This window comes from Ictidomys tridecemlineatus, chromosome 10 (genome assembly GCF_052094955.1).
Source record: "Ictidomys tridecemlineatus isolate mIctTri1 chromosome 10, mIctTri1.hap1, whole genome shotgun sequence".
In the NCBI taxonomy this organism is placed as follows: Eukaryota; Metazoa; Chordata; class Mammalia; order Rodentia; family Sciuridae; genus Ictidomys; species Ictidomys tridecemlineatus.
The window spans coordinates 26,228,993-26,256,711 of NC_135486.1; the positions used below are offsets into that span (position 1 = coordinate 26,228,993).

Sequence of the window (27,719 nt, forward strand, 5' to 3'; positions counted from 1 at the left end):
TGAGGGTCAAGGGAAGAAGAAAGGAACTTTGGATGGAGCAGAGAGGAGGGTGGGGGTATGGGGGAAGTATATCGGGGGGGATGGTAGAATGATGTGGACTTTATTACTCTTATTTATGGGTATGATTGCATGAATGGTGTAACTCTACATCATGTACAATCAGAGAAAAAAAAGTTGTGCTCCATTTGTGTAAAAAAATATAAAATTGAATTAATATAAAAAAGAGGACTATTATCAATCAGGTAGTTACATCAATGCTAATATTTAAATAATATCTCAACCCCATATGCCCTGTGCAATATGTATTTGACCTTATCTGAAAAAAATACTAGTTTACAATTTCTTCTTTTCTTCTCCTTCCTTTGCTTTTCTCATCATCCACTTTTATTCAGTGTTAATACCTTTCTGGATATTTATTTGTTCTTTGAAATATATTTGAATTCTACTATGTCATTTAGCTTTAAAGTTTATTATTTGACTTCCACCTATAACCTATGAAGGGAAGAATGAGGAAGAAGGAAGAAAGTGAGAAATGTAATTCTAAAATATGTCAATTAAAGAATAATTAAATTATTTTGCCTCCATCTTATGAAATGCTACTCAGTTATAAAAAATTAAACCAATCCACATATCAATGTGGTGATAGATCTATCGTATTTTAGATGAAAATAAAAGCTTTCAAACAATAATATACTATAATATATGATATACATTATTTTTGTATATAAGTGAATATTGTAGAATATATATTTACATCTGAGAACACACAGAGCAGATTTGCTACAATGCTTACCTCTAGACTGAGAAAATCAATCTAGGGTATTGAGGAGAATAAAGAGAATTTCATTCTTTATCTTATTTACACTTGTATTGTTTAAACTGATTAACAGAGTTGCCAAAGAGTTGTTTCTATATTTGAGAAAAATAATAAATATGTTAATATTGAAATTCTTATATCTAATAGTAATAGAATAATCTATTTGATGCCAGCAAATTTATTAACTGTATTTTTATTTTCTCATATTTTGAAAGTACATAAAAAACCAAAATGTCTTATTGAAATTCTGCATACTAATAATTAGTCTTCTATTTACATTTGGGAAAAAATATATTAGGCAAACTACTTCTCAGTTTGGGTTGGTCTTTTTAGAGTTCCCATTTTTTCCTCAATGGAATCATGCTGGGTTTCCCTGAATTCAGTTTTAATGTATAATGTTCTCCAGCATTTTGGTCTTTCTTTTTTATGAAGAAAAAGACAGATAAGTATGAATTCTTAACTACCCTTTGAAAAATTAAAGTTCCTCTTTGCAGAACCAGGTAGCACCCTTCTCAGCTTCAGAATACTTTAGGGTGATCATCAGGTTAGGGATTCTTTGATCTTTGATGTAGTGTGCCTGTACCGCAATGATGGAAAATTACCTAGTCAAAAGTCTGCTTTCATATTCATCATGAGGAAAATTTTCTTACAACACAGTTCTTTAGAAGCAAAATGATAGTCATTGTAACATTATGCTCAACACCTTATACATTTAATTCAGTGATAATTCTCTGAAACTATTACAGTTTGTTAATCACCTTGCTGGATTGTTCTTCCTTCAGCTTCTCTCTCCATCCACCTATCCCTCATTCTCAGCCACAGAAGAAGCAGAATCCAGAAATGACCTCTTTCTAGCCACAAACCCAGTCCTTCCTCCCATAAAAGGTCAGGCACTCATTTTTTTTTCATTTTATTCAAAAAGATCTCTTTTATCAGTATCTCCCCACTCACAGTCCTACTTATTGACAAGCTCATCATGTTCAAGTCTATGTTTTCTGTACCTTACATTTATTCCTCAACTACTTCCATTCTCAATTTCATACTGGATGCTGTTTCTTCTTTGGGGGGTAACCAATAAGTCAACAGTATCCAAACAGTATTTTTAGTCTCATCTCTTCTGGTTTCCATTGAACCAGTCCAGCCATCCCTTTACAGTTTATTTGTTATACCTTGTCTTAACCCAAACCTCTAAACTTTGAATATGTCACCATTTTACCTTGTACTTCCTTTCACTTTTACACTTTTCACACTTTTCTTTCTTTAGCATTGAGCATTTGCAAACAGGCAGCTTTGAAATACATTGTCCACAGAAATTTCATCTCCCTCCAAAATATTAAAATTAGTAGGCCTCACAATTAACAAATCAGAAGATTAAAGTATAGCCATTACTTCAAACAAGAGAGTGACAGTGATGCTCTTTCAGGTGTGCAACAGATCTGTGTGATATGGACACTGTCATCATGCTTGCAGGACTTGCTAATTTCAGACCATGTCATTTGCATGACCCCAGTAATTTTCTGACCAAAAATAATTACTTGGGAAGCATAAAATATAAAAATAGCAATGGCCATTCATTTTTTAACCATGTTCCTTTAACAATATTTTAGCAGGTGGGTAGTTCACTATCATAAAAACAAGTTGACTGTTAACCTTACAGTAAATATCACAATTAATTTTTTATTAGTACATTACAGTTATACACAATATGAGGGTTCATTTTGATGTAATTACACAAGCCTAGAATATAATTAGCTCCAATTCAGTCCCTAGTACTTCTTTCCCTTTTCTCCTTCCTCCTCTGGTTCCTTTTTTCCTACTCTACTGGTCTTCCTTCTATTTATCTATAGTTTTAAAAAATTACTTCTTTATAGATATATACATAGGTGAAATGCACTTTGGTATATTCATATATGCACCTAAGATAGTTTGGCCAATTTAATTCTACCATTCCTCCCATTTCCTGTTCCTCCTTCTTCCATTTCAATACTCTTCCTCTACTTCACTGATCTCTCTTCTATTTTCATCTAACTTCACCCTTTTTCCTTATTTTTTTTCTAGCTTCTGTGTTATGAGATAAAACATTTGTTTTAGCTTTTTTGCTACTACAAGTGAAAGACCAGATCACAACAATGGTAGAGGAGGAAAAGTTTATTCAGAGGGCTCATGGTTTCAGAAGTCTGAGTCCACAGAAGGCTGACTCTATTCCTTGGGGCTCAAAGAGAGGCAAAACATCATGGCAGAAGAGTGTGGCACAGGAAAGTCATTCACATAATGCAGAAAGAGACTCCATTCATCAGATACAAAATATATAATCCAAAGACAAGCCTCCCCCAATGAACCACCTCCTCCAGCCACAGCCTATCTGCCTTCAGCCACCACTCTTTAATCCTATCAGGGGATTAATTCACTGATTGAGTCAAAACTTTCATAATCCAACCATTTCTCCACTAAATCTTCTTGCATTGTCTCACACATGAGCTTTTGGGGGACACCGTGACAACATTTGACCCTTGACTTTCTGAGTGTGCTTATTTCACTTAGCATGATGTTTTCCAGTTCCATTCATTTACCAGCAAATGCATATCATCTTCTTTATAGTTGTTTCAAATTCCATTGTGTATATATGCCTCATTTTCTTTACCCACTCATCTGTGGAATGTGCATCTGGACTGGTTCCATAACTTGGCTATTGTGCATTGTGCTACTATAAATATGGATGTGGCTGTATCACTATAGCATGCTTATTTTAGTTCTTTTGGATAAGTACCAAGGATTGGGATAGCTTATTCATACAACAGTTCTATTTCTAATTTTTGAGGAATATCCTTACTTCTTTCCAGAGTGGTTGCTCTAATTTGTAGTCAAACCAACAATGTATGAATGTATAATTCCCCCACATCCTTTCCACCATCTGTTATTATTGTTTATAATCTTGATTATTGCCATTATGATTTGAAATGAAATCTCAATGTAGTTTTGATTTGCATTTGCCTGCTTGCTAGAGATGTTGAAGATTTTTCATATATTTGTTGGGCACCTGTATTTCTTCTTCTGAGAAGTATCTGTTTAGTTCTTTTGTCCATTTATTAGTTGTTTTTTTTCCTTTTGGTGTTAAGTTTTTGATATATTTATATCAAAAACTTATATATATTATATATATATAATATTGATATTAATCCACTAAGGAGCAAGTAGCGAAGATTTTCTCCCATTCTATAGGCTCTCTCTCTCTCTCTCCACACACTTTTAACTGTTTTCTTTGCTGGCAGAAGCTTTTTAATTTGATGCTTTCTCTCTTATTGGTTCTTGGTTTTATTTCTTGTACTTTAGGAGTCTTGTTAAGGAAGTTGATGCCTGTGCCAATAGTTGAGTGTTGAGCCTATATTTCTTCTAGCAGTTGTAGAGTTTATGGTCTAATTAGTAGGTCTTTAAAACACTTGAGTTACAATTAATTTTAAAACTTTTTATAATTAAACAGTCAAGGAAAGTCTCTTCTGCATTTAATAAAGTAAATCTTCCCTAGTGTGATTGGTTCTTTGTCATTACAAGCATATTGCATTGAAAGTGACAGAAAAGCCTAATATTAATGAAAAGAATAAAGACAAATGTGAATCTCAAATTTTTGCACATATATGAAGACAATAATATAGTCCAGTATTATTGCAAACAAATATTTTGATGTGTGGATTATTTTTAACAGGTTAAAGATATGCAATAAACATGCTATGTGTCAGATCACTCAAAGTAGCAATGAAACATTTTTGGCTTTTATTTACAATTAAAGAAAATGTTCAGCACAAAAAAAAATAAGATTGATATCTTCCAGCAAGTGAATATTTAAGACTTTTTAATATATACTTTCTAAAGCTTATTTTAAAAGAGATTTTATGATGTGTTGAAATCCTGTTCTTTTTTCTGCCATTCATTTTCATGTCCTTAAGGGTTCTTGATAAGACAGAATCCTTGATTAGAGAGAAAAATAGACAAGAATTTTTTTGAATACAAGCATTAATTAGAGTCGAGTTTATTATTATCTTAACCATTCAACATTTCATATACTGAATCATTTTTCTAATAAGTTACCAACTAGAGAAAGTAAACATACTTAGTAAATAATACCATCAGTTCCCTTTTAAAAACCCAATGCCAGGGCTGGAGTTGTAGCTCAGTGATAAAGTGCTTGCCTGGCATATGCAGGGCACTGGGTTTGATTCTCAGCACTGCATATAAATAAATGTCTATCAACAACTGAAAATATATTTTTAAACAAACCCTAAAAATCAATAAAAATATAAATAAATAAGTAGTAATTTTGCTTTTATCTAAAAAACAAAACAAAAAAAAAAAAAACCCAATGCCATTTACTTCTCCAACAGTATTTTTTATTTTAACTTTTTCTGTTATTTTCTCTTGTAAATGAGAAATCCAAGATAATCAAAACATTTAAACAATATAAAATTTTTCCACCCTGATTTTATGATGTGTCTTATGAATGTTTTTCTCAGTTTTCAAAGTATACAAAATGTGTTTTTAGGTAGTTCCTATAGATCATTTTTAACAGTTGCTAAAATGGAACTACATGTATTTTGCCAATACTTTTTAAAAATGTTTATTCTTAGTTGAACACAAAATATAATTTCCCTTTTTTTTTTTTTTTGGCGGGGGTTTGGGGCGGTACTAGGGATTGAACTCAGGGGTATTACACCACTGAGCCACATCCCCAGCCCTATTTTTGTATTTTATTTAGAGACAGGGTGTCACTGAGTTGCTTGGTGCCTCGCTTTTGCTGAGACTGCTTGAACTTGCTATCCTCCTGCTTCAGCCTCTGGAGCTGCTGGGATTACAGGCGTGCACTACCACACCCAGCCTCCATTGCTATTATATCTTCAAAAGGATCAAAATCCTGATTCTATTAAATTATTCACATCATGTTATTGTATCTCAATATTTGTCTAGGAAAAAACAATTTTTATTAATCAGGTGGTGGAATATATATTTTTAATATCATATAAGGAAACACATTAATGATTTCAATTCTTTTTGTTTGTTTTTTTTTGTTTTTTAATTTTTTTAGTTGTAGGTGGACACAATACCTTTATTTAACTTATTTATTTTTATATGGTGCTGAGGATGGAACCCAGGGCTTCACACATGCAAGGCAAGCTCTCTACCACTGAGCCACAATCCCAGCCCAGTTCAAATTCTTATACATAAATGTGATCCTGAAAATGAACACCATGATTTCAAACTATTATAAACATGCTCTTTCCTCAGTACAAAGGTTTGTACAACTGTGTTAACAAACCTTTATTGGTTACACACAATGAGAAGCAAAAGAAAATATGTTTTTTTCTTGTCTCAGAACATGTATGTTAATTTTTGAATATTTAAATATTTCACCTATAAACTGGATTATTTACATAATTGTCAAAGTGCCATAAACAGCAAATAGCTAATAACAGTGGCGGTTCATACAACTCAGAAAGCTTGCTGAATTAAATAATGCTTTCAGGAATTTTCTTAGTTAAAAAAATGAGGAAAATACAATTCTGTTTCCCTTCCAATTGCCATAAAGTAGACATTTTGTAGAACAATTTCTGAAATTTATAACATGATGAATCTCTTGAATAACAATCTGATAGAAAGAAGCAAGTAGCCATGGGTGCATGCCTCTTCTTACCTGTCTCTTGGAATACACCTTGGATACTTCAACTGCCCTCTGTCACACTGTACTCTAAGTTCAGAGACAATAACAGATGATGCTTCAGCTATGTAAGTGTCCCTTCTGCAAAGAAATTCAATATACTCTCCATGGAAAATGTGTGGTCTATTATCAAAATCCCACTTCAAGAGTAAATTATTCCTTTCCATTTCAACAAAAGATAATGTGCAAGGTTCTAGAGGAAAAAAAAGAAAAAGAAGAAGAAAACTCTCTTGATACATCTTGGTACTACCAGAAATAATTATGTTGCCTGTTCATGATGACCTCACAATTGCGGAGAATGGCAAATAAATTAGTTAGAATCAATATTCAAGTCAGAAAATACATTCAGACCCCCAGGAAACAGTGCACCATTTACCTCTGTGGTCCTATATTCAGAGAAAGTATACCCTGCCAGTCACTTAGTTTTATGCCATTAGGATATTCAAAGATAGCAATAAATTATTTTTTCAGAAGTATTGACAGTCAATAGTATTCACTAAAATTATGCTTTTTCTTTATTCTTCTTCACAAAATTCACATAAAATATTCATGAGACAAACCATTGACTAATGAATAACTTTGTGGAAATGCAGAAACAAGCATGATTCTGAGCAATGACCAAACAATTTTTGGCCTGATACCATCCAAAGCAGTTTTCTCTTTTAAATTTCCAGTTAAGAAATAGGAAGATTTGATTGTTTTAAATTTGTTACCTTGCTCATTTCCACATGTATTAAAATAAAACAACAAAATTAAAAGCATTAGGCTCTCCAACAAAACTATTTTATGATGATTTTTTCATCATAAAAATATTGACATTTTAAGTTTCAAATAATAAAATATTTTAGAAAATTGGTTTTATTATGTCCTTGTTTGCCTCCAGGATTATGTCACATTAAAGAGTAACTTCTAAGATAAGTTAAAAAAAGATTCAGGGTTGATAACACAACATATCAATATACCTGTAATAAATTAACAAACATATTTATTCAGATATTTTTTCAAGTATTTGGAATGCTTATATGTTTGGCTAGGAGTGCTACAGATAATAAAAATGAAACAATTATTTAAAAAATACTTTAGATTCAATAAAAAATAGTTTTGATAATGAGGTGAAGTGGAGCTATATAATTTAGGAGTCATTGTTTTACAAAAAAATGAAATTTTAATTAAAATAAATTAAAAATTGATTTATAGACCTCCTGCTATGATGGGTAACTAATATCAGACCAGCACTTCAACCAAGGATTAGAAAATCATGAAAACAGGCAAAAAGCACATATTTCAAGGCAGCAGAGAATCTTCAAGGAAGTCAATGAGCTGAAGTCCTGGAAAAGTTAATTTAGATGAGTTCAACATTTTATGTGCATTTTCCTCTTAGGGTGTTTGTTAATTGTCAGCTCAGTTAAAAGACCAAGTACAGAATGGACTTTAACAGGCATAGAGCAAATACAGCTTTTCAGAAATCTCATAGGGTTGAGTATAGAAAAATTGGAGTTTGGAGGTTGCTATGGCAACCAAGACTTGAGGAACCAAGAAGTAAGAGGAATGAGGAAGAGTATAAAAATGAGCCTGGTGCTCTGAATTGGCTTTTCCCTTGAGGCAGCTGCTGATTCTTGATTGGTATAGAAAGAGAGAATTAAGGAGCTTAGAAAATTGACTTAAAAGCTACACTGGGCAATCTACAGTCTCCCACTTATGTCAAAATCAGTATATAGGGAGATATATCCCCAAATGCTCAGTAAAGAGCCTTGGAGGGTTACATATTGTGATTAAGGGCAACCAAATATCTGAAAGCAGACACTGAAAGCTCCATTTCCAGTTGGTTTGAGACCGACTATCCCTACTATAACCTTCAGCCAGTGGATAGAATGAGAATTCTGTGGGTTGGATGACATACTTCGTGCTCCTAAAATTTTCCACAATATTCAATTTTTAATTAATTACTAATAGAAATAGTAAGGAATTTGTCTGTTATATAGAAACTTTCCTCTAAAGTGATTCAGATATTGGAATTTTCAGATTGGGCCTTAAAGATAAGTATAATTAAAATGGTCAAAAAAATGATGTCAAGATGGAATCTTTCATTAGACAAGATGAATTTACCAAAAGAAAGTATGAAGCAGACACTCTATAATTGAAGATAATAACTGAAATTAAGAGCTTAATAGACTAGTCTAAAGCAGATTAGGCACATCTAAGACGACAGTGTAAAGATACAAGAGCAAAAATGATAGAACAGCAATAAGAAATCCTACAAGGTGCTCAGAGAGATTCGACATGCTTCTCTTGGTAACTTATAAGAAGACAATTGAATAGAAATGGATGAATTTAAAAAAAATAAAAATAAATTCAACCCAATTGACATACATCTAACAACCCACAATGACAAAGTTAATTTTTTTTAGAGAAAAAGGAACAAACATGTGCTTCTTATAAAGCAAGTATAAGTGAATTTCAAAGGACAGATAAAATTCAAAGCATATCACAGTAGAACTAAATTAGAAGTCAAAAGCTGCAAAAACACTAGAAAGTCTCCCAGATGTTCAGAACTTAGAAACTTCTCAATGATTCAGAATGCACAGAAGATAGCAAAATGGATATTATAACATCTTTTGAACTAGATAATAGCGAAAATCCAAAATATCAAACTGTGTAAGATAAAGTTGTATTCAGAGTGAAATTTGTATCCTTAAATTCAAATCTGAAAAGGAACATGAAAGTCAGATATTAGTAACCAAGGTATACATCTAAATAAGCCAGAAAAATAGTAATTAAAGAATCTCAAGAAAGTATAAAAGAGGGAATAATGAAGATAAGAGCATAAATACAGTGAAATATCAAGAAAAATTTGAGGAAATGACCACTAAATGAAAATATTGACTCTTTTTAAGACTAATAAAATTCACAGGCTAATTTTATTAATTATATACAAATAAAACTTTCAGCCACACATGTCAAGAAAGATATATTAGTAGCAGCAATAATAATAGACACATCCTAAAAACATGAAAATGAGGATAAAAGAGTGTCACAAGTCACTTTATGTCAACTAATTTGACAATTTAGATGTAGTGGACAAATTCCAAGACACCACTTTCTACCAAAATGGATGGAAAAGATAATGACTTAATACCTACTGAACTAATTGAAGTTATGAATAAAATCTTTCTACAAAGGAAACTCAAGAGTTACATGACTTCTTTGGTAAGTTCTTAAAATTATTAAAGAATTTTCAGAGAATTGAAAAGAAACGCTTCCCAATTCATTGTATGAGGTCAACAGAAACTTGATACCAAAACTGAAAAGAAAAAAACATGAAAATAGACACAAAATACCTAGGTAAAATATTACCAAATAAAACTCAACAACCTTTAAGAAGCATAATTCATCACAACTATTTGGAATTTCTTATGAGAACACAATCATGCATTAGCATTCAAAAGGAAGTAATATAATTCACGAAATATACAGAAAAAGTAATAATCTTGTGATTATTCAAACAGCTATTAAACACCCTTTGAAGATCATTAGAAATACTCTTAGCAAATTAAAGTAGAAGGTATATATATCTTAAACCTACTATTTGAAATTATTTATAATTCCACATTTAAAGGTGAATTATTAAAAGTTTTACTTATGAGATTGGGAAATAAAACTATTCATTACCTGCTCCATTCAACATTGTACTAAAATCCAAGCCAATGAAATAAGAAAAATAAATAAATGCCAAAATTGATTGGGCACAATGGTTTATGCCTGTAATCCCAGCTTTTTGGGAGGCTGAGGCTGGAGGATTTCAAGTTCTAGGTCAGCCTGGGTAATTTAGTGAGACCCTGTCTCAAAATAAATTTTTAAAAAATGGCTGGAGGTGTATCTCAGTGGTAGAGCACCTGCGTAGCATGGCTATTTTATGCCTTCTAATATTCTTGGTAAATGTTGTAATTTCTATTGGAATACCTTGCTAAGAAGGAAATTAATAAGCTTCATCTTTCCATATTGAGATAGCCATTTTTTATTCCCCTACTGTGCTTGTTCATATTTTCAATTTATAGTGCCAGTCATACTTCATCATAATTGCTAATGTTTGCCCATACCAAAATAGCTTATTCAATTTGTAGCCAATACCACAATACTACCTGATGCATGGTTTGCACTAGGTGTTTATTATAGCAACTGAACAACAGTTATTTGAAATCTATGGGAAAGAATAGAAACCAATGATTAAAACTAATAAAAAACACAAATGCAGCAAACTAAGTATTAGTTTCATATCAGCATAAAATGACTGAAAGCTAAACATGCGTCATTTTACTTTATTAGCTAGAGGCATATGTAGTACTACATACCTAAGCACAATGGTGGTGTAGTCCATACTCCCTCTACACAATAGGCCTCCCTAGGTCCTTGCAGGAAATGGTGATCAAAACATCTGTATTCTATTGAAGAACCATTCTCATATATGCCTCCTGCTGAACTAATAAGCACTCCATTTTTAATAAGTGGAGGAGATGAACACATTCCTTTAGATTCTGCAAAAATATACATACATAGATAGATAGATAGATAATATCTGAAATATTTTTTAAGTATTGAAGATATCTGGCAACATTGTCATACTTCAAAATTGACTATTATAATTAGAATTTCATGTTATAAACTTTGAATACATATTTACAACTATGACAGTATTTTATTTTTCCCTTTCAATCTAGCTGAAATGAAGGCATACAAGATCTCTCTTAAAGTCTTGCCTTCCATATGTTTCATCTTCCTTTTTTTCTTTTTAAAAGTAATTGTCCCTATTACAGGGAGTACACAAAATTTCTCACACTCTGCACCAAGTAGTTTTCTGAGCAAAACCCCTAGTAAAGATATTTTAGTGTTGTTGAGCACTGACATAAAAATCCACTGATAGTATGGTAATGTTTATTAAATCTTTTATTTTTTTCCCTTCATAAAAATGACATATTGGAATGAAATTGTTAGTATAGGCTTTTTTTAAGTATATGCACTGATTGAAAACTAGAAGTTGGAACACTCTGAACTTAGACATTAGAAGATGTGGTGTCCAATTGCTTATGCTCATAACTTTAAGCTTTCAACCAAGGTAGTTGATATCCATTAGTTAGGTAAGAATTTGTGTAAAAGTACTATTATTTTTACCTTTTCTAACACATAAAGGATATTTCACTTCTCCCCGATTGCACTGCACAGACAACCCAGACAGGGTTGATGGAGGCAAATCATATCCTTGTTTGCATACAAAATCTATTAAATCTCCATGCAAGATTTTTCCTTCATAGGCCCACTTCATTTCTATGTTATTTCTGTTCATGTTATCCGCATTCACAGTGCATGGCTCTGAAAAACAAGTGCTCTTTTAAATTCTTTACTCATCTATCCACTATGAAAATCATGACAGGCATCAAAAGCAAGAGTTTACATTTTATATTTATCATTATTAAAGCTCCTCACACAAAGATAACAAAATATACACTTTTATTACTATCAAATGACTTTATAGATTTACATACCATAAATCAAAACCACTCAATTTGAAACATTAAAAATATTGCTTAAGGTCATTAAACAGTTAGGTTAATCATTATTTCTTTTTTTATAAAATAATAATCTTAAAAAGAAAATGTACTTAATGTGTAAACATTTATACAAAACCTGCCACTTGTTACATATCAATGAACAAAACAAAGAACCCTGACCTCGTGGAGCTTACCTGCTAAACAAAACTCCCACAATAATTAATAGACATACTAAGTATATGAATTTCATAATTTGTAACTATCCTTAAACTACAGCATATGAAATTAGGTGGAAAAAGGATGAAGGGGGAAGGAGCTATCAAAAGTGCTGGGGGGAAGGAGGTTACATTCCAAGTCAGATGGCTGGGTGGGCCTAAGTAAGTATCTGCAGAAAAACCTGAAGGTTGACAAGTGTCATTATCTGATGAAATAGTGTATCTGACAGAGGAACAACCCTGAGAGCATGCCTAGCCTGAGGAAGAGGAAGGAATCCAGAATCGCTAGAGTGGAGGAGAGCAGGAAGACAAGTAGGGAGAGGTTATAGAGATTCCCATCTGAAATAATAATTCAGACAGAAAAGTCTGTTCCTCTTCACACTGTTGCGTGAATTTGTAGAGATAACATGCTCAATCCCAGTGGAAAATCAAGACATGCAAGCTCTCATCTTACCCTGACAGTGACTGATCATCACTATTTGCCTCAGTTTATTAACATCATGCCTAAATGTATTGAGGCAATTGATCCAGATATTGAATGACTGATTTCTTTAAGCCTTATTATTCCTTATGAGGTTGTTTCATTATTATCTTTTCCATTTCTATTTCAATCTAGTCTCTGTCCTCAAAGATGATTGTACTCCTATTCAATGCAATATCAATCGCAAAATGAGAAACTTAATATCCAGTATCTCAACATAAAATTATGAGAGTAATAGAAAAATTATAGGTGAAGATACATTTGAATTTGAATGGGATAGCATCCTAAGACTTACTTGAAAGACAGGAACTATGAACAAAAGGCTTAAAACAGCTTAAGACTTAAGCATCTATATTTTAAAACACTAAAAATAAAAGTAAAATAAAATGGTTGCAGTATACATGATTCTCAAATACTCCATTTAATTTATGTAGATATACCTTATGAGTCTGAAAAATGGTTATGGTATGAACAATCGCTAGTAGAAAAAAACAAATCTGTGGCCACTTAGAAAATGGAAAAAAAATGCCAAATTGGCTGATACTTAAGTAAATCAAATAATTTTGCTTATTAAATTAAAAATAAATTTGAAGATTAAAATACTCAAAGTTGACAAAGATTAAAAACTTCCTACTTTAATACACTAATGGTAGGGTTTTAAATCAGAATAAACTTTCTTGTTTTCTTTTTTGGGCAATTAAGAAAAAATTAACTTCCAGATCTTTTTATCTAGAAATTCTACTTTGGAAACTCTGAAAAATAAGAGAAAACTAAAACAAGGTCAAAATATATTTAATTAACTTTTTAAATGAAAAATAATGTTTTTAAAAATGTATAAATATTCATTTACAAAAAATGTACTGTTTGGAATGTAAATATATTTAATGCTAAACATCCAGCAATAAAGTTATCAATTAAATTAATTTTTATGTACCTGCACTGTGGGATACTATTTAGCCATTCAAATGTATATGTAGAAGTTAAGATCAACTATGTTTACAAAATTTTTAAGTGAAAAAACAACAAGATACGTAATGTCTGCACAATATGGCAGCATCTTTATGTTATGTATGTGTGTTTAAATGGGAATAGAAAAAAGCTTAGGAGATTTTTCATTATCTAAATCACTAATATCAGTTGTTTCAAACAAGTTACTGATATTTTCTGTTTTCTTCTATTTGGTTTAATTTGCTTATAAATGTTTTTGGCAAATAACAATGACTTGCTTTTACAGTTTAAAATTCTAATACTTATTTAAATGAATATTTTAACTTACAAGAAGTTTAGCGTGCATTACACATTTGAAAAAGTAATGTTGTAATATGTTAATGCAACTACAGTGTTAGAGATTTTATACTTGTTTAGAGAGTTTCTAAAATGAAGGGGATAACATGTCAGAAAAAAAAAGAAATTATACTATTTCTATGCTATACAATATTTAAAGAAAATCAAAATAGAAAACATAATAGTAAAATAAATTTGGTGTTTTCTTTTTCTTACCCAAGCAAACAGGTGGGGATGACCATCTTCCTTGTTCACAATGAGATATTTTTGATCCCCTCAATAAGTAATATTCATTGCATCTATACTCCACTGAGGATTCTGTTGTGTAGCTTGGCAATAACACACCAACCACAGCCCCATTTGTTATATTAGGTGGAGGCCTACAATTCTCATTATTTTCTAAGAGAAAAAGTTATTTCAATTAATATAAACTCATAACAATATAATAATATAATATTGTTACCCAAACTATGGTATCTCAATAGTCCTGTATACTTAGGACAACTGATTTCCAAATTCATCACAAATGAAAGAAATGTTGTTCAGCTGAGGTATTTTTAAAATTTATTAAGTAAAAACAAACAGCAAGAAAAGTATGCATACTTTTCTCTTAATTGTGAAGGAATTGTGGTAAAGATATTCCTGAGATGTATAGAGAGGTAAATGATGTTCTTCACCTAAAGATTATAGTTAATTCTAAAACCACCTTTTGGCATCAATGCACCTCTATCTTCTTGCTTCTTGTTGTGTTCACCTCAGTTCTCAATTAACCCAGGGATGAAATATCTATTTTTCTCTCTTTAGAATCGTTCTCTTACTCTGCAAATTTATTTAGCATCATTTACAGCTGTTGTAAATATACTAGGTAAACACATTTGGAGTTTTCCTCAATATCTGGTCAAGAATGAGAAGGATGACAAGAAGGGTAGCAACTAGGAATGATTCTGTAGGCTGGGAGTACTCTTCAGCAACACCAAAGATTAGCAACCTGTCTTAGAAAGGTATAAGGTTCAGAATGGCCAGATGCAAAAGTAATATCAGTAGGACTTACCTAAAGACAGAAACAGAATGCTAGACCCTAACTTCATAGGACATGTGGGGAAAGGAACTAGATCATGCTCACGGTCATTCTCCAACATGCCTTTACTTCTCCAGTGAAGCACATCCTCACCTGTTTGTAGGTATTTAAGCTCATAGGTCATGGTGCTCACAGAAGTCAGATAACCGTGCCCAGCACTAATGTATTTAAACCTTTTTTTTTTTGTTAGTTTCTGAGTTATTTACATTGACTTGAATTCTAAAGATGACTCCTTATACACACACACACACACACACACACACACAAAAGTAGCAAAGGAGGTATAGTAGCAATGTACTTCTAACCCTTGTAAGCAGTGGTTTTAAGCTATGAGTATGTAGAATAAATAGAATGGAAAATCTTGCACTATAGTCCCAGCTACTGTTAAATGTGGCAGACATACCAACACACTCAGGGGGAATTGTCCATGTTCCACGATTACAAGCTATCTCATTTGATCCACGGATATGGTAGCCTCTGTCACATCTGTATGTCACTTTATCCCCACTGTAATAAATCTTAGAATGTAGGTTTGCTGCGCCATTCTCCACGAAGGGTGGTTCCTCACAGACCCTCTTCTCCTTTTCTTCTGAAACATACCATTTGAAGAGAAGGGATCATTTAGCTACACATGCATAGTTCATTTAGAGTGAGTTTACTCAATGTTACTAACCAATGCATTTTGGAGGTTCTGTCCACTTTCCATTTTCACAGCGTATTTCTTCTGACCCCTGAATCAGAAAATTAAGTTCACATTGTATACGAACTATTTCTCCATGACGATAAGCTGTTGCATACTTTTCAGTTTTGGAGTTTAGGGGCAGAGGTGGAGGAGGACATCGATGTCTTCTTCCTTATGGAAAGATATCAGCATATTTATTCATATAATTAACAGAAACAATGAAGATTCAATAAGAGCTTTTATGGTATCAGGCACCATAAAAACTATGACAGATAGGTTCTAGGAGCACCCCTAGGACCTCACCTCTTGACATTTATTTCCTTACGTAATATTCCGAGCCACCAGTGAGACCTGTGACTTGCTCTGGACAATCAAATACAGCAAACATGATGGATTAGTATATGATTATGAATACGTGATTATGCAACATAAATTTATGACACTATTCTTCATGGAAGATTCTTCCTGCTGGTTTTGAAGACACAGCTGCCTTGTTGTGAGCTTCCAAATGGACAAGGCTACAAGGCAAGGAGAGGAAGGTTGCCTCCAGCTAATAGCCAGCAAGAGACTGAAACTCTCAAGTTCAGCAGCCTGCAAAGCTCTGAATACTTCCAACATGTTCAATAAATTTGGAAGATCATTGCCTAGGCAAGCCTTGGGAGAGCCTCCAGGCCCAGCCAACACCTTCACTGTGGCTTTGTTAGATACTGATGCAGAGGAGTGAGTTTACCCAAACCCAGACTCTGAGCTATAGAACATGGGACTAATGCATGGATTCAGTCTGAAGCGGCTGAATTCATGGTTTACATTGTTATGTACCAGTAAAGTAATAAAACACCAAGCCTTTTAAATTCATTATCTCCTTAGGTCCTAAATAATTTTCTTAAGTAGGGACTATTATTTCTCTCATATTACAGATAAAGACACTGAAGCTTATGAAGTAGGTGACACATTTGTTCTTGAGCCCGTGTCTATCTGTATTAAATCTGTTCCTAACTATGGAATACTTTATTAATGGTTTACTATTGGCACAGTAACAAATTGCCATAATTTAGTGGTTTAAAACAGCAGAAATTTATTCTCTAACACTTCTGGAAGCCAGAAATCCAAAGTCAGTTTCACTAAGCTAAAATTGAGGTTTCAGGAGGACTGTGTTTCTCTGGTAGGTTTTCAAGGCAGATCCAATACTTTGGCTTTTCTGCCCTCTGGAGGCTGCCTATATTCCTGGGTTCAGGTTCACTCCAGCCTGTTTATGCATTTCAAATCGCCTACTTCCTCCTCTGCAGTCAAATCTTCTTTCAGTTTCTTAAAAAGGACACTTGTGATCACATCTAGGGTCCAAATGAATAATAGCAGATAACCTCAAGATCCTTAATCACATCTGCAAAGTTCCTTTTGCCATATAAGGTAACATTACTGGTTTCAGGGATTAGGATGTGGGTATCTTTGGGGGGAGTGGGGAAGCATTATTAAGCCCACTATACTACATCTCCTGAGTATTTATTATCAAATAGCAGGCATGTTGGCATACCAGTTTGGAAGGGGGAAGGGTGAGGAATAGACACTAAATATTTGTGCCACTTATGTTTGAAATAACATGCTGCAGACAGTTTGCTAACAATCTTCCTCTCCACTGTTGTCCCAATGCTATTTTGTCCTACTGGAAAATGACAAAACCGCCAAAGTTTTCACTGAGTGCAATTAGGAAACTCTGATAGTTCCAGGCAATCCCATTGCATAGCCCTGGTCAGAAACCTAGTTCATTCTCCCAGCTCCTGTTTCAGATTTTACTGCTCTCTTCCAAATTCTACCTTCATGTCTTTCATCTGCCTGTGGATGATGAATTATTTCCTAAACTACAGAGAAAATGGTTGCTACCCAAACCGGTGTCTCCTCCCAGTTCTCAAGCTCTTATTTATCTCTTAAGACCCAGTCCAAATATTATCCATCACTTCTGTGAAATATTACCCGTTGCCTCAACAAATACCATCTCCCACCATACCTACATAATAATCTAATGATTATTTAAATATTTTGTGCCTGATTTTATAGCAACATTTGCAACATCAGAGCAATTATTTTTTCATATTTCCTTTGCTGGATTAAGACCTTCTTCAAATGACATTGTAGTTATGGTTAAGTAATTATTAAGTTGGTGTCTTCTGACAGATAAGCATACCACCTGCCTGAACAAATTCAGTGATGGAAATGTAACCTTAGACATTACACTTTTGGAGTAGCTCTAACTAGATGACCTCATTTTCCATTTTCACTTTGAGGTCATAGTCTTCCAAGTTTTCTGCTCTCTATGTCACTACTTTGGAGATTGAATTTTCACATCAGTAAATACGTAACCAATGGAGAAAATGCCCTCACAAAGATGCTCCCTTGGGGCAACTATCTGTAATAATTTCTGATTTTTTAAAGTTATTAATTATAAGAAGAGATTTAGCATTGATAATACAGATTTTTGAGTATTATATTTAAAAGATACTCCCTCTCTACAAACTAATTTAAAGCTTTAAGTTTCTTTAAATGGAATAAAGATTGCTGAAAAGAACATTGGTTTGAATGACATTATTTATTTTAAAAATAGCCCTAGAGACTAGAAATAGATATCACCACAGATATTTTTTCAGAGCTTATAGAGATTAAAACTTATTAAAATATGAGGTTAAGATATGCTACTTCCCCACGCATAAAACTTAGAAATTTACCTTCACATACAGGAGATTCTGGGTACCAACCAAAGTTATAGCACTGAATTAGGTCAGGTCCACTTAGATAAAAATTTTCATGACAGAAAAACTGAACCACATCTCCTTCTTCATAGGTTTGCTTTATAGGATGAAAATAGCCATTCTCAATTAATCTTAAAGAAGAGCACTGCAATTCTAAAATTGAAAGAATAAATAAAAACACAGTGTTTATTTTTCCTACCAGAACAAAATTTACATACTATTTACAACCTATATCTGAATAGAAACTAATAAGTTTCTCTTATGCTGTTTTAGCTAGCAAAAGTTTTTGAATTTATTTCATATATATATATATATATATATATATAAAATATATCATTAGGGTTATTTAAATTCCATAAGCAAAAATGAATTTTCCCACTTGAAAACTTTAAATGATCAAATTCTATTATGAAAGTAATTAAAACTAAAAACAAAAAAATATGATTATGGGTCATAATTATCATAACAACTTATAAATACTTCAGTGTGAGAGGTACTTTTTCAGAGCAAAAGTAAGTTGTGTTGAACGTGAGAACCTACTGGTGCACTTTGGTGTGAGAGACCATCCATACGTGTGGCATTCCACCTCCTCTGCATGCTTTCCTCCAGCTGTGTAGTAGCCAGCAGCACATTCATATTGCACTTTATCCTTCACTTTGAATGTTTTCTGTGTTGTGGAATAATTTCCATTATGTAATTCAGGGGCCAAACATGTTTCTAGAAAATTTAAAGTTATTTATTTTATGAACCTCACCAATAACTTAAAAGAGATTATATATATATATACCTGCCCATAGAAGGGAACACTAGTTTTGCAAGCTCTTATCCTCAGTCTTAAGATAAGATAAGATTCTTAGATACCTACCATGCTCCTTCCTACAGGTTGGCTGAGAAGACCATCCATCAGAAAGACACTGCACCACTTCTTCATCCTTCCCTCCAGTGGTTTTATATCCAGAAGCACAACCATAACGCATATTCTCTTTAATTTTATACAAGAATTTTACATCAGAGACATAGCCATTTGTTAGGTCAGGCTTAGTGCATTTTCCTGTGGGGGGGATTTCTTTGTTTAACTTAGTGATGAAATGAAGCTTGCCTTTTATTAAATTGCAAAATGAAAACAAACATTTCATATCACTCTTAATTGGAATTTGAAGGAGGAGAGAGAAATAATTTTTCTCTCCACAATTCCTTGATTTAATTTTGGAAATATAATCTTACAGGTCATGAATAAAATTTCTTTGAAAATGGATTCAGTTTGACACTGTCTCTGTATTTACTAAATTTAATCCTTATATTCATTCCTAACCTTACCTACTTTTAGACTGTAAGTTCACACATGCTAAGCAGTCACTCTACCATTGAGCAACATCCCCAGCTGGATGGATCCATAAATAATTTTGCAAACATTTTAGATTAATATGAAAACTGTTCTTTCATTCTATTGAATATATAGTTTAAATACATCTTTATTTATTTAATTAATTAATATTTATTTAAAATATTTTAGGATCACCTAGCAGCACAGGATTCAGTATTTAATCCATTTAAACTGTGACTAAATCATACAACAAAGTTATTTTTGGGAAATATTTGCAACAAGAACATATAACATAATAAATTTCTATAGCGTTCTGTGGAAATCTATCATTTTTATAAGCTATATTGTTAGACCTTCATAACAAAGCAATTTAGAAGAGTTAATAAATTTGTCCAAGGTTCATGTAAGTTTAAATATTTTTAATACTTGCAGTATGTCCAACATTATGTAAAGCTTATCTCATTGAAGCAATACCAATTCCATTGTACAGAGAAGAAACTAATGTTCAAACCACTTCCCCGTAGCAGAGCTGAATTCACATACCGTCAGTTTGACTGCAGAGATTTGTATCTAAACCATTAAATTACCATGCTAATTTCTTCTGGCTTATATTTCAATATTCTATTTTCCAAGATAAAAGAGTCAATAAATCTAGGGCTTATAATTTATTTCTATGCTTTAGTTATAATAGGATTTATTTACTAGAGTTAATGTATGCTCTGTGTTAATACCAAAAGTGCAATGCCTAAAGTATGAGCTGTCCTGAAGCCACAGAATGGATAATTATCCCAAATGGATGTGATATATCAACCACAGTTACTACCATTCCCAACCTCCTCTTCTAAATGAAACAGACCCAAGCAAAGCCTTTTACTCTGGAAAACAGAGCTTAGGGAATTCTTAGCTTAGGAGAATTCGCCTGAACCACTGGAAGCTCACCAATAAATTGACTGTAACATTTTTCAATTAAATAATGAGATGAACCTATCATAATACCAGCTCACAAATTTGGACTCAGAATTTTTAATCGGTATTAGAAGTTGGCACTCAAAGGAGTTAGAAATTTGCAAATGATAGGCCCTGGAATAACAACCTTGTCCTTGCTGAGAATGTTTCATAAGTATGTTTCCTGGCCTATTATGCAAAATGTTCCATATAACAGTTTCATTTATTACCCTTGTTCCCTTCACTGTATATGATTTTAAAAATATATAGAAAATAACATTTTAAAATGAAAACATTATTTATACTATTTCAGATACAGCATTTTTTAAAAAGAAAGTTTGCTAGTAATTTTGTTCTTATCTACCAAAAGGTTTTTTTTCATAGAAATAAATTAGCTTTTTCAATAAACTAGTTTCTTGGAGCACCATAGCCATCCCTCGTTGTGTTAACACAACTGCTCACTTACTGAAGCACCTTGGTTCTGGAGACCAGCCCTCTGCTGTACATCTGCTTTGCTCTTCTTGTTTCCCACTTTCAGTTGTGTAGCCAGCCAAACAGAAAAATGGCAACTTTTTGTCTATGCTCATTGGGAAGTAAAAACTCTTAAAAGTATAGTAATATTGGGCAAGCCTTCCATTTTCTACCGTGGGAAAATCACAGCGTTTCTCTGAAATGAAGGAAAACTCAAGCTGAGACCATGGAATTCGCAATCAAGCAATAACACATTTTTAAATCCAGCACTTATTTTTATTACCTAAAATTTAAAGGTGACTTTTTTTTGGACAATCCAAGCATTTGTTTTCTTTTTCCACCATAATTAATATACTAGTAGTTCTGAACAACTCTGATAGATGCATAATGAAAATCATATGTAATTGTAAAATTCCTAAAATTCTCACATTACTAAAAGTAAAAAAGAAGCATTGAAGTTCATTTTAATAAAATGCTTTATTTGGTCCAATACCTTAAAATATGTTGCATTCTTCTTACCCCCTTTAAAATCCTGTCTGTATTTACACTGACAGCACCTTTTAATTCGGACTATCCATATTTCAAATACTCAACAGTCATAGGATTGTCCCTCAAAATTAGCAAGAGATTGGTTCCAGGGCTGTCCAGCAGATATCCAAACCCATGGATGCTCAAATCCCTTTGTGTTGGTCTTGGAGTAAAGAACAGTAAAACATGATGTCCCTAAAATGTCCATTTATATTCCCAAGAATCTAACCCTCTCAAGGGAACAATGAGTGGCCCCAGCCAGATGGTCCAGATAAGTGTTACTTGAAGAACACTGACTTTCTCTCAGGCATGCTGAGAATTAGGACAAATTAGTGTTATCTTAGAAAGCTGCTTTCTTGCATGTATGTCAAGTTCCTTGGAATGCTGGTCACATCATGCAAGCAAGCAAGCTAATGATGTCACTGCTTCTGTAGCCTAACTCATTGATTCTCCTCTCCCTGCAGTAACTACCATGGAGCAGAGAGCTGTGGAGAGGATCAGTGCTCATCCAGTCAGCTGCTACTGGACAAAGCACAGTGAGGGACAGAGTCACTGCTTTCTGGCAAGGCACCATAAAGGACAGAAGAGCTATGCTTCCAGCCCCTCACCACCGGACCTTCCACATAAGCAATTTTCAATAAACCTTATGTCTTGCACTCTGTCTCCAAGTCTTTCAGCAACATGTCCCACTGCCTAGTACAATGGGACTGTGGAGTGTTATGTAAAAGGTGCACCCTTATATAAAATGCAGTAGTATTTGCATAATGCCTACAGCCCTCCTAGGCAGACTTTAAATTCTCTTTAGATATTAAAATACCTAAAGCCATGCCTAATGCATGGATTCAGCAGAACACTGGGCAACATGGCAAATTCAAGTTTCACTTTTTGGAACTTTCTGGAAATTTTTCTAATATTTTCTATCCTCAATTGCTTAAATCTGCAAATGAGGAACCCGGGAATACAGAGGACTGATTGCATGTGGCTACTATCCTCTGTATTGGACAGCATCGTTCTAAAACAGATGAACTTCTCCTTAAGATAGGCAAGCCCCTACCCCAAACTGTGAAGTAAATGGTTTTTGGTCATCTCTCAAGACAAAGACAGATTAAAATAAAGATTCAAATAAGAATCTAACAAATGGGATATTTAAATGGTCAGAGATCAAGTATTCAGCCTTTTTCATCATCAGGGAAATGTAAATTGAAACCATTATGAGATACTGCAAATCTACTAAAATTGTTGAAATGAGAAAGATTATCTCAATGGTTGTTAAAGATATGGAGAAACAGGACCTCTCAAAGTGAGAGTATAAATTGGTACATGAGAAAATACATTGGTAATACTTATAGAAGCAGAGCATGTATCCTATTATCCAATAGAAGAGCACACATCTGTGAACACAAGGACGTGTCAAAGATTTCCATAGCAGCACTGTTCATGTGGTGCCAAATCAGAAACAACCTAAATGGCCTTTAATGGTAGAAAAGGTAAGCACATCTCAGATGAGGCATACCTGTAACGTTCTATGTACAGCAACACAAATAAATGAATGATGAATCTCACAAACATAACATTACATGAAAGAAGCCAGTCAACATACATTATATAACTCTTTAAGAAGACAAACTAAAAATCTCTGGTAAAAGAAGTCAGAAAAATTACCTTTAGAAATTAACACCTTTGAGAGGTCATTTAGGAAGTTTTTTAGGTGTTATTGATGCTCTATATCTTGATTTGGTTAGTGAAAAGCTGCCTAAAATTCACACAACTCTATCTTATGATATTTGCTTCTTTCTGTGTCTATTATTTTCCAAATAAAATGTTTACTTGAAAAATCTCTGGTTATGTTGGAGATCTTTAAAAAAAAAAATGCTTAAAGGAGAGAAACCCTTGGGCAATTCCTGGGAGTGGCGCTGAGTGAAAACCAGACTCAACCAGACTCGTGGGTCAAAGAAGGCCTGGAGCCAGTGGGTAATTATGGTTTCAATGCCTTGATTACTGCCTACCCTAAAACTGCCCTAAAATAATAAAGACATAAAATAATGATACTGCCAGCCCATGGCTGAGGGGAATGGGCATGGAAGGATGATTGCCAGCATCTTGAGAGAGCAGAGCAGCAGATAAATACATATGCAGAATAGCCTCCACTCCCTGAGAATTCCTCACACCATTTTGCAGGAATTTCAATGAAAAGACTTCAAAAATATTAGTGAATACACAAGGATGCTCCCTGAGGGTCACTGTTGCTGGACTGAGTGGGAAGGGGGCATGTGTCTTTACCACTTTGTGGCTTCAAAGACTGTCCTGAGGCATGTATCTCTATCACCAGGAGAGGCACATTACTGGTGGGTAGATGACATGCCTTGGAGAATGTGAATTCATGAGAAAAAAGAAATAAGAAGAAATAGGAGGAGCTCAACTCCAATAAAATAATGTCATCAAACTGGATAATAAATATCAGATGAAGTGAACTGAACAATTAAGCGGAGAATTTCAAGTTTGCATAATGAATAACTCAAATAGAAAATGGAAAATACTGGTATTATAGACCATACATAAGAAGCTATAAAGAAGCAACAATGAAGTTAGCCAATCCCCCCAAACCAAATGCTGAATGTTTTCTTTGATATAAGGATGCTGATTCATAATGGGGTTGGTTGGGGGGGGAGCATGGGTGGATTAGACAAATTATAGATAGAGCAAAGGGGAGGGAGGAGAAGGGAAGGGACATGGGGGTAGGAAAGACCTTCATGCAAAAATTATCCTATTATAGGATATAATTAGGGTATAGGACACCATTACCCTAAGTACATGTATGAAGACACGAATGGTGTGATTCTACTTTGTGTACAACCAGGATATGAAAAATTGTGATCTTTATGTGTAATATGAATTGTAAAGCATTCTGCTGTCATACATAACAAATTAGAATAAAAAAGTACAAATTTCAAAACATGATTTTTTTTAAAAAAGAAGCAACAATGAGATACACTGAGTATGAAAATATAAACAACCTGTTAAGTATGGAAAATAGCAGAAAATGGTTTAAGCCAAAGAATTAATTTGTACAACAAAATATAAGATTTTATCATTTCTAACTCATAACATCAAGGCCCCATATTGCACAGTTCAGGAGGTACCAATCACACTGTATGATAGTTCAAAGGTACAGAAAAAAAAAAAAGAAACTAAAGGGTAAAATGTAATGGGTTTGATTATTTAAAAATTTGAGAATTTCTTTGAAAGTCATTTTCCACAAAACACATACATACTACTTTAGAAGAAGGAACTTGCAATGTCTAAAACTGATAAGAAGTTACAACTTGTAGTTTATAAAGACTTCTTACAAATCAGCTCCAAAGAGCCATAAAGCAAAGAGAAATGCTAATCAGAAACAATTTAGGAAATCCCAGAAATCTGAACATCTAAAAAAGTATATGAAGAGATGTACAAACTTACCAAAAATCAGAGACTATCAAATGAACATAAATGAGATGGCACTTTATGTAAACAACAGTATGGCAAAGAGCACAAAAGTAGAGAACAGGAAGTGCTGCTGCCGGTGATGGGAAGCAACAGCTCATGCCCATCACCTTTTGAAGATTACCTACATTGAAACAGCCATTTCACAAAGTAATTTGTCATTCTGTTTCCCTAGGATAATTGACCTAATAATCCCACCTGTGAGTGAATACAGGCTGAAGAAATCTCACAGAACTATAGATGACTATGACAGTATCAACGTCAGAATTATTTGAGGTTAGGAAGGAAGTAGCATGTCCATCATCTGAAGACTAGATAAATAAAATATATGAAATGCTACACAGTTCAAAAGGGAACAAAATAGTTTTGCAAAGTGGAAATGTATTTGAACAGTATCTAGTAAAATGAGAAAATCAAATCTACATCAAACTTTCATTAATGTGAATGTGAAACACATGCACAAATAAGACATATGTAACAAAGGAATTTGAATATTTAAGAAATATGGAAATCATATAGGATGGAATTCATTGTCAGAGATGATCTAATCATCTCTGAGTGAAAAAAGCGTATAAATAAACAAAAGCAAGGTCTTTCATAGGTCAGTAATGATTGTACACCATGAAGTGAGAAGGACCATTATTTCACTCTTGTCCCTGAGGTCCTTAGTTGGAGAATATGAGATCATGATCCCTGCTTCATGTAGCTTACTTTTTTGTGTCAGATGAGTTTATGCTCATATAATAGAAAATTAGCTACAATTTTACAAAGTCATCACAATGTAGCTAATAGATAATGATATCATCTTGAATTTTCCTACTTAGAAAAATAAAAATCAAAGGAAACTTCATGCAAAAATTATCCTATTATAGACAGAAATGTATGAAATGAAGATGAATTTATTTATTTCACCTTCATAATTTAATTGTAGACCTTCTGGCAGAAAATTTGTAGTGAACTATTCAATTAAGAAGCAACTTACAGGATATTTTATTTCAACAATTCCTCTATGATGTTTATTTTAGAAAAGTTTTGTTGCTGTGGTTTCCAGTTTTTCATTCACTCTTGCTAACTGCTAACTGACCTGCCTAGGTTCTTAATTAATCCTACAGTTGAAAAGCACTGATAATCCTTCCTAAGAACATGGTATTGCACTGCCTACCTTTTACTGACACTGATCTTACACACCAGGCAGTCTGTTACAAGTAACAATTTGTCTCATTTATCACTGTTGTCCAGACATAATTCTTTTTTTAAAACATTTTTAGTTATAGATGGACACATTTATTTTACTTACTTATTTTTATGCAGGGCTGAGGATCAAACCCAGTGACTCACACATGCTAGGCAGGCGCTCTGCCACTGAGCTACAGCCCCAGACATAATTCTTAATGGAGCCCTCTCACTCTCCAAAGTGGAATATAAAAAAAGTTTCAGCTATGCGGATTTCATACTGCCACTACTTAATAATCCAGCCAGTGAATAAATAAATCATGGAATAAAAATCAAAGTAGCAAGAGTAGAAAATCTTGTTGATGATTTATGGTTATTTCTTTTTCAAATTTCCCTCAGTAAGCTCTCACCTTGTAGACAGAGAATTAAAATTCTGTAAGTTGTGTCAATGTTAAGAATGGATTCTTGCATAAAACTGGAATTAAGGTTAACATGTGACTTCTAAACTGCCACATTATTAAACAGAAACCCTTTAAAGTATATTTAGATAATGTTAGATCATGCTCCCAAACCTATATATTCAAAGGGTCTTTGTTTTGTGTTTTTAACTTAAACTACTTTAACAACAGTTTATCTCAAAGGGGAAAAAAACCCATCTTTCTAAATGCTATAACAAGCTAAATTTACATAAAGCATGTGATAAAATTGATACATCAAAATGAAAGATTATACCAAAACTTAAGTTGTATGAATATTAGAATTTCCATTTATAGTTTTTTAGAGAATAAAGCAAATTAAGGATTAATTTTACCTTCTGCAGAGAGTTCTCCTAAGATCATTAATATAATAACAAAAGCCAAGTCTTTCAACTTCATCTTCAGTGGTACGTTTCATAAAGATTCTAACAATTCGAAAACACTAGGGAACTCATCATTAGGTAAACAATGCTTCTCTTGAAGAAAAAGTTAATAATTTACTACATCTAATTCCGTTAGGAACGAGCCTTTTATTTTACCTAAAATATTTTCAAATAATGTTAAAATAACACAACTATATAAATTGACATTACCTTTCCTACCAGAGTCTAATAAGAACATGTTAACCAATAAGGGCAACAATAGTAGCAGCACAAATAATTAACACAGGCTGTTTAAAACAAAAAAGGAAAAAAATTCAACTTTGATTCTCAACTGTCAGTTCATAGAGTAAAGTACACATAGCCATTGTTGTTTACTAATATTGATCAAGTG

The 27,719-nt window shown here is 33.2% G+C and overlaps 1 protein-coding gene across 2 annotated transcripts; it reads right to left on the bottom strand.

Moving 5' to 3' along the window:
- Positions 1-2,950: 2,950 nt before the first annotated feature.
- Positions 2,951-27,394, bottom strand: F13b (coagulation factor XIII B chain). 2 transcript variants are annotated; one of them, XM_021729906.3, is made up of 12 exons: positions 27,281-27,393; positions 21,281-21,481; positions 19,411-19,596; positions 19,086-19,262; positions 18,522-18,698; positions 15,796-15,975; positions 15,526-15,711; positions 14,261-14,443; positions 11,688-11,885; positions 10,871-11,053; positions 6,498-6,714; positions 2,951-4,779 (listed from the first exon to the last, which is right to left on the bottom strand). In XM_021729906.3, exons 1-12 carry the CDS (start codon positions 27,342-27,344, stop codon positions 4,746-4,748), a joined length of 1,986 nt encoding a protein of 661 aa, XP_021585581.2. In that variant the 5' UTR covers positions 27,345-27,393; the 3' UTR covers positions 2,951-4,745. The 2 variants fall into 2 exon arrangements, with proteins under 2 accessions (XP_021585581.2, XP_077878649.1); XM_078022523.1 differs by lacking the exon at positions 19,411-19,596 and having other exon boundaries at positions 27,281-27,394.
- Positions 27,395-27,719: the final 325 nt, after the last annotated feature.

Excerpts from the sequence above, each read along its gene's own strand:
- F13b (XM_021729906.3), bottom strand. The coding sequence starts at position 27,344 with ATGAAGTTGAAAGACTTGGCTTTTGTTATTATATTAATGATCTTAGGA. Across the intron at positions 19,597-21,280 it reads TCCAGAACCAAGGTGCTTCA|GAAAATGCACTAAGCCTGAC; the intron begins GTAAGTGAGCAG and ends TCCCCCCCACAG. Across the intron at positions 15,712-15,795 it reads AGAACCTCCAAAATGCATTG|AAGAAAAGGAGAAGAGGGTC; the intron begins GTTAGTAACATT and ends GGTATGTTTCAG.